This window comes from Belonocnema kinseyi, chromosome 1 (genome assembly GCF_010883055.1).
Source record: "Belonocnema kinseyi isolate 2016_QV_RU_SX_M_011 chromosome 1, B_treatae_v1, whole genome shotgun sequence".
Lineage (NCBI taxonomy): Eukaryota > Metazoa > Arthropoda > Insecta > Hymenoptera > Cynipidae > Belonocnema > Belonocnema kinseyi.
This window is the reverse complement of record NC_046657.1, coordinates 20918098-20926775: the sequence shown is the minus strand read 5'-3', so window position 1 is coordinate 20926775 and position 8678 is coordinate 20918098. Positions and strand designations below refer to the sequence as shown.

The 8678-nt window shown below is 27.3% G+C and overlaps 1 protein-coding gene across 9 annotated transcripts in view; it reads right to left on the bottom strand.

Moving 5' to 3' along the window:
• The window catches only part of LOC117175790 (protein alan shepard), a 79574-nt gene extending 70902 nt beyond the window's left edge, over window positions 1-8672 (bottom strand). For all 9 annotated transcript variants that reach the window (XM_033365880.1, XM_033365565.1, XM_033365641.1 and 6 more), the window contains exon 1: window positions 8222-8672. In XM_033365880.1, the coding sequence (XP_033221771.1) occupies window positions 8222-8287 (66 nt within the window). In that variant the 5' untranslated portion in view covers window positions 8288-8672. The remainder of the gene's footprint in view (window positions 1-8221) is intronic.
• Window positions 8673-8678: the final 6 nt, after the last annotated feature.

The following is an 8678-nucleotide window of genomic DNA, read 5'->3' as shown; positions in this document are numbered from 1 at the left end:
AGTAGAATTCGTTGAAATTATGTAGAAATAATTAAAATTCAATCAAATTAGTTGAAATTTAGCAGAATTTATTTAAATTCAGTAAAATTTAATTAAATTTAGAAGAATGTATTAAAATTTGGTTGAATTCATTAAAATACAGTAGAATTTAATGATATCCAGTAGAACTAATTGAGTTTCAGCAGAATTCGTTGAAATTTAGTATAATTCGTGGAATTTCAGTAGATTTTTTTTTTAAATTAGTAGAATTCATTGAAATTATGTAGAATTAATAAAAATTCAATCAAATTAGTTGAACCCTCAGTTAAATTAACTGAATTTCAGTATAAATAATTGAAATGCAGCAAACTCGTGAAATTTAAGTAGAATAAATTAAAATACAATAAAATTAGTTGAAATGCAGTAGAATCAATCGAAATTCAGTATAACTTGAAGAAATGAAATATACTTAATTAAAGTTTATTGAAAATTAGTTGATGATCAGTAAAATTAATTACAATTTATCGTAATTAGTTGACAATCAGTAGATTCAAGATATTTACAATTACCGGAATTTGCTATTTCGAATATTTTCTTTGTCGGGATTATTCAGACGTTCAAACATAATTTCACTCTCCTGAAACCTTTCAAACTTCACATTTTTCAAAACTTCAAAATGATGCCCTGCTCGAATTTTTATTCCCCGGTTTTATTTTAATTCGCCGATATTTCCCGATTATTAGACACCCTCCTCTTGGACTCCTCAAAACTCATAAAGTGATCTCATACATAAATAATTAATTAAAGTGTACACATAAATTGATTAAAGTGCACACCACAGATGGCGTCGTTTTAGTCTATTTAAAATTTAGACTTTCTAGGCGATCATAGATGGCGGTGTCTTATATCGGAGATACTGCCTGATACTTTATGTCTCGTCCTCCTCGTTTTTCAGATGGTGAAAGAGGGATGCGACGGGGAGGATAGAGATTCTATCGATTGCCTCTGCATTCCTCTCCGGCTTTCTAGAACGCATTTTTATACTCTCGTCAAATCGAGTTTCAAATTCACCTTATCGCCTGCTCTTCTTCCAGTTTCCAGAATCAAATCTTTCCTAACAAATTTAACTCCCATGAAAATACCTCAATTTTCAAAAAAGTAATTCAATTTACATTCAAGTACATGGTTTTCCAAATAAGTAATTACATTTTCAACAAAATAGTTGTTTTTTTAAACAAATATACTGGAATTTTTAAACAAAAAAATGAATTTTCAACTAAAAATAATAAATAAATTTTCATTGATTTAAAATTCAACTGATCACCTGCTCTTCTCTCATTTCCAGAATCGAATCTTCCACCACAAATTTAATTTTTAATAAAATACTTGGATTTTTATAAAAAGAATTAATTTTTTTTTTTACAAAATAGTTCAATTTTTAACCACACACTCGAATTTTCAAACTAAAAATATGAATTCTCTACTAAAAAGATGAATTTTCAACAAAGAAGATGAATTTTATAAACGAAAAAATTTTTTTCCACAAAATGCATGAATTTACAACTAAAAAAACATAAATTTTCAATAATTTCAAATTCATCAAATCACCTGCTTTTCTTTAAATTTTCCAGAATCGAATCTATCTTCAAATGATTAACAGAACAGCACAATTTTCTAAAAAGAAATTGCATTTTCAACAAATTACTCGAACAGTACAAAAAAAAATGAAATTTTAAAGAAAATAAGAATAGTTTCTCACACAAAAAAATTTGACAAAATAAATGAATTTTCAAACAAATAATTTAGTTTTAAACTAAAAAACATAATTTTTCAATTGTAAATTGTTACACTTTCGTTCATTTTAAATTCACCTGATCAACTGCTTCTCTTTGAATTTTTACAATCTAATATATCTACCAATGATTAGCAAAACATCCGAATTTTCAAATAAGTAATTAATTTTTTTTTAAACGCTTGATTTTCAAAAAAAAAATTAATAAAATATATGAATGTTTAAAAAAGTAATTAAATGTTAGCTTAATATTTTAACAAAATACATGAATTTTTAAACAAATAATTGCATTTTCAACTAAAAAAGTACATTTTAGATCCAAAATTTAATTGTTTAATTTTCATGAAAAAAAAAATTAATTTGGAACCCAAAATAAAACGAATTTTGCACAAAATATTTAAATTTCTAACGAAAAGGATCAATTTCAAAAAAATCACGGACAAAAAAGTTGGACATTCAACCAAATAGTAGAATTTTTAACATTCACTGAAATCTTCAACTAAGAAGATTGATTTTCTACAACATAAAAAAAGTTTAACAAAATATGTAAAGAAATTATCAAACAGTTGAATTTTCAACTAGAAAATATAAATTTTCAACCAAAGATGGAAAGTTCAATTTTCATTAAAAAAGTTAATATTTAAACCAAATATTAAGCGAATTTTTAAACGACTACGAAATAGTTGAATTTTCAACCAAAATGATAATTTTGTGACCGAATAGATTAGTTTTCTACCGTAAAAGAGGAATTTTTAACAAACATGGAGTAGTTAAATTTTCATTTTTTTAAATTAATTTTTCTACCAAAAAGACCAATTTTCAGCCAAAGAAGATTTTTCAGTAAAAAACGAAAAAAAGTGATCACAAATGTTAAATTTTAATGACAAAAAGGCGAATTTCAAACCGATAATATGAATTTAAAAAAAATATGATTTTTTCACCAAAAAGCTAAATTTCGTACAAAAAAAATAATAAATTTTAAGAAAATACGTGAATTTTTAAACAAGTAGTTTAGTTTTCAAATTTAAAAAAAAAATGTAACGAAAAATAGAAAAGTTTTTAGTACAAAAATTAATTTTTAAGCTAAATAAAAGATTTTTTTTACAAAACATTCAAATTCAGAAGCAAATAAATGAATTTTCATTTAAATCGATGAATCTGCAATAAAATTTATTTTTGACAAAGTAGTTCATCTTTTAACCAAAAAAAATACCAATTTTTAACTAAAAGACTAATTTTCAACCGTTTTCTGCAAAAAAAAAGGCAAATTTTCAATTAAAAATATAATACATTTCTAACCAAAAGTTGAATAACTTTTCCCTACTTTTATAAAAATAGTTGAATTTTCAACTGAAATGCTTCTTGAGTTATTTAATCAATTTTTGTAAATAATAATAATATGGTTCAAGCATAAAATATTGCTTTTAAAAATGACAGATTACCATATTAACTAACTATAGAAAAAAAGGTCCATTTCAAATATTTATTTTAAAAACTAAATTTTTTAAATAACAAAACTATTTAAAGAAATACGAATTTTTGTAAATAATAGAGTAGCAATAAATGAATAACATAAATATTTCACAATACGCCACAAAAATATTACCCTTCAATGAGTTAGTTAGAAAAAAAAATTATTTAAAAAAATTTTAATTGTTTATACAATTGAAAATTAATTTAAAAATGCTGTAAAACACTTGACTGGTTAAATAAAAATAATTTATGGAAAAAAAGAGGAAGCCAAGATTCCTAAAAAATTATTCAAATTTAATTTCTATAAATAGTATTAATTATTTTCATAAGGTTAACCAATCTAAAAAAAATAGAAATATAAACGAGAGTTTGTAAACGAAAAATTCTATTTCTGATCACAATAAAATTTATAAAAAATAAATTCTGATTGCAAAAAACATGATAAAGTTAAAAACAACAGTTTTTCCTTTAAAAGAGCATTAAAAACATTACTGTTTGCATATTTTTTGAAGATTATTGAAGGAAATTATATTTGTAAAGATTTTAATCAATAAAAAATGAAATAAAAACCGCAGACAGCGAGAATTAAACACGCGACATTCGGACTATGAACCCGAAGCAATACTGCCGGAGTGACTGTCGATAAAAAATATTTTTCATCAAACTTGTCGCCAAAAATCGTCATAAAAGCTTTTAAAATTTTGAAGAAAAAAAAACTTCAAGATTTTATTTCGAAATCTTCAAAAATCCACATTTTATTTTAAATGTGTTGAACTCTTTTTAAGTTTAAAATTAATTTTTATATTTTACAAATTTTTAAATCGCTCTTAAATTTCTTCCAATTTTCCTCATATTATCTAACCTTGCAAAATAGAAAAATTTGATTTGAATCTACTACATTATTTGCTGAAATTTAAGAAAATCATATGAAATGTTTTTAAATATTTTCTTGAAATTAATTTTTTCAAAATAAAAAAATTAATTTTTTAATAATTTTCTGCTATGTTGGCTGTTTAAAAATTTTGGTAAATTTTTTGTGAATTATTCTTTTTTTAGTTGTACATAAATGACTTTAGTTTAATATTCATATTTCTAGTTAAAAAAAGAACTATTTTACTATAACTTAATATTTTTCTTTCGTTAAAAATTCGGCTCTTTTGTTGAAAGTTCGACTACTTTGTTAAACATTTATTTTTTTGGCTGACAAATCATGATTTTAGTAGGAAATTTATATTTTTAGTTAAAATTTTTATTGTTGAAAATTACAATTCAACTGAAAATGTAACTATTTCATTTTTCGTTGATATATTTGAGTAAAAAATTCATTTTTTAAATTGCAGATTAATCATTTTAGTTCAAAATTCATCTGGTTGAACATTTAATTATTTAGTTTAAAATCTATTTCTTTTTAGTTTAAAATGATTATTTTTTAATTAAAAATCTAACCTTTCCATTTTAGGTTAAAAAATTCATGTACATATTTAATTGAAAAATTATAGTTTTGGGTAAAAAATTAATGTTGTTGAAAGACAATTTAAAAGTCACTAGTTTGGTTGAAAATTTAACTATTTTCTTGGAATTTTGTTGTTGAATTTAACCATTTTTTATTTAAAATAAATTCTTTTCGATGGAATATTTGATATTAGACATTTTTTTTTAGTAGTAGCTTCATGATTTTAGTTGAAATTTAATTTTTTTAGATAAAAATGTAACTACTTTTCTTAATATTCGTTTTTTCTCGTTGAAAAATTATCTCATTTACAGTTAACAATTCTGTGCTTTTGTGGAAAGTTTAAATAGTTTGTTAAAATTTTTTTTGTAGGATTCATTTTATAAAAAAAATAATATTTTTAGTTAAATTTTTTTTTGTAAATAATTATTTTTTGTTTAATTGAAAATGTAACTATTCCATTTCTTGTTTAAAACTTATGTTTTTTAGTTCAAAATTAATTAGTTTGGTTCAAAACCTAGCTATTTTGTTTAAAATTTGTTTTCTTTTTTGTTTGAAAGTGTATGTATTTATTTGAAATTTTGTTTGTGTGGAAAATTCATCTTCTTGGGTAGAAAATGTAACGTCTTTAGTCAATAATTTTGCGCTTTTGTAAAAAATTTAACTACTTTTTAAAAAATTCTTTTTTTCCAGGATTAATTTTAGTTAAGAACTCATATATTTAGTTAAAATGGTTTGCGTTAAAAAATGTTTCTTTAATTTAAAATCTAACTATTCCATTGTTTGTTTAAAATGTATCTAATTTAGTTTAAAATTGATCTTTTTGGTTGAAAATTTAACGATTTGCTTTGTAAAAAGTTTAACTATTTTGTTTTTCAGGATTTATTTTGGTGCAAAATTCATATTTTTAGTTTAAAATTTGTTTCCTTGTATTAATAATTACATATTTAAAACTAAAAATGTAATTATATAATTTTTAATTTAAAAGGTATCTATTTTATTTCAAAATTCATCTGTTCGATATAAAATTTAACTATTTTATTTAAAATTTGTACATATATTTTTAAATTAAAGTATCTATTTTTTTTTTTTGAAAATTCATCTTCTAAGTTAAAACTTCAACTAATTATTTTAAAAATCACCTCTTTGGTTGGAAAATGTATCTTCTTTAATGATAATTCTGCGCTTTTGTAGAAAGTTTAATTTTTTGGTAACAAATTTTTTTTTGCAGGATTAATTTTAGTTAAAAATTTATTTTGTTGTGTTAATAATTATATTTTTTAAACTGAAAATGCAATCATATAATTTTAAATTTAAAACGTATCTGTTTTAGTTCAAAATTTATTTATTTGTTTGAAAATTAATCTATTTTTTTTTTGGTTCCAAATTTATTTATCAACATTTTTTCTGTGTGGAAAATTCATTTTCTTGGTTGGAAAATTTAACTTATTTAGTCAACAATTCTGCGCGTTTGTAAAAAGTAACCACTTTCTTAAAAAATTTCTTCTTTTGGCAAGATTCATTTTAGATAAAAATGTTCGTTTGTTTGTGTTAATAAATATGCTTTTAACTGAAAATGTAACTATTTTTTTCAAATTTGTTTGTTAAATTTAAATTTTTCAACTAAAAATATAACCATTGTATTTTAGGTTGAAAAACATGTTTCTTTAGTAAAAAAAAAACTTATTTTGTTTGGTGGAAAATTCGTCTTCTTGGTTAAACATTCAACTATTTCGTTAAAAAAATTACCACTGATTGAAAAATGTATTTAATCTAATTTTTTTAATCAACAATTTCATTTTTAATTATTATATTTTAATTTCAAAACCTTTTCGGAAATAATTTTTCTGATAACGCAGGACCTCTCCCACGCACCAGAAATTAGAGATGATAAAAGTCTGCATTTGTGAGGATACACGGCATGCCGCAACCGCAAATAATCGATATTGTTGAAGAGCTTTACTATCCAGGGCGTGCAATGCCATTCGTCCGAACCTAACCCAACTTTACTCCCATCGTCCTCGGCAGTCGCCCTCCAAGAGTCAGTGCGCAGCCACCTTGCGAATTCAAAAAAAAAAAAAAAAGAAAGAACAAAAAACTTGACTGAGTACGCCATTTTTGTCTTCAAGAGTGATGATTGATATGACATTTAAAATTTAAAGGACCAGACTGAGGGTCAAATAAAATATTTGCAATTAATTTTTTATCTGATTCCCAAAACTTTAACGGATATAAAAAACAACAAACTTCATACGTCACGTTTTCAAAAACAATTTTTTTTTAACGGGGGAAAAATGTTCTTTAAAATTCTTAATATATTCGAGCAAATATTGACAAATTAATCAGTAAATATTTTACCAAAGAATGTTATGAAAATAACTTCGTCCAAACAAGAAACGCAGTATCTGCATTTTTTTATCGTAGCTGAATTACAGTTCACAAAATATTTCTTGTACTCACAATTTTTATATTATGGTTGCCACGAAAGTCAATTGTACAAAATCGAGTCATTGAAAAATTAAAGAATTATGACAAATTTCCAAAAATACAAAATTATGCTTTTATAACCTCAATCTAACCTAACTTCTGTCATATGCACTAAATTTGTTCTTTTATTTACATTGGAGTAAAACAGCATAATTTTTTGTATAAATTTATATTTGTTCTTCTACATTAGATTTGCAAATTTTACAGTTTTAGTGCCGAAACTTTTGAATTCGCGGGAACTGTCATGGCACCGCGTATGCGCATTACTAACATCCGAATGGAAAACGTCTAAAAATCTTTCTGCACTTTCAACCCACCCTAATTGAGGAACAATGTCACCAGAAACTCGAAATGACAGTGCACAAAAAATCCTCCACGAGAGCGGACTCGCTAGTTACGCCACTGCGTGTACGAGACACGAGTGGGGGACGAAAATAAAGAGGAGGGGGAACCGGGAGGCTCAGGAGGAGGAAGAGTTGATTGGGTGGGGCAGCAGACGCCCCGCGGCAAACTGTCAAACTAAGCTGGTTCCGCGATGCCCGCGGCCGTCGGCCGTGTCTCGCCGCCCCCATATCAACCAGCATGGCCTTCCGATGGAATCTAAGCCCAGTCGCACAATTCCCACTCCTCTCGCAATCAGCCGGCGTTTTACTCATGCCGCATGGCCGTCGAACTAGCCTCGAATCAAAAACTTTTCAATCAAAAAGTCAGAAACTCGCAGCGTGAACCAAATCTTCGGCGGCCATGCGACCTCCTCTCGCCCTTCTAAAAAAAACAAAAGACGTTTTGGATCCCAATTCGACTTGAGTCATTTAAACTACACAACTAGGATCCAATCGCTTTTTGTTAATCTGATGCAACGCTCCCGATTCGTTTCGCCGGTAGGTTGGAGATTTATTGGTCAACAACAGGTACAAAAAGGGGGAAGAGGTACGGAAAAGGAAGAATAAGGAGAGATCACATGACAAGAAATGATTTATTCACAACACCAAGGAATCAGGGTACATTCAGCAGAAAACATGTTACGCAAAAAAACTTACCATCATCTTGTAGTTGAGCTTCCTCGGCGCGGCTACGCCGGCTACATTCTCCATTCTCACGGACATACTTAGCTCACGTCTTTCTCACTTGGGTTATTAAAATACCCCTTTTTCGCCGGCACTGCGCCTCCTGGTGGCTTCTTTCCGTCCGCGCCGGGACGACCGCGATCCGCCGCCCGCACCGATTTTTCTCACACTTTTGGGCGGGGGGGAGGGAGGACACGGGGAAAGGGTGGCCGTGTGGGTGATGAATAAAAATCAGGGGAGCAAAACACTCGATATACTCCGCACAGCACCTTCACCAAAACTGCAACTTTACTTGCACTCGGATTTCACGGCGAGCGATAAACGGGGTGTGGAGGAACGGCCTCTCTCGATTCTTGGCGGGTGGAGGGGGATATTTCACGTGGAGGGAGGGAGAGGCGCACGATAAGCGAGGCGGGCGATTTTCACGCCG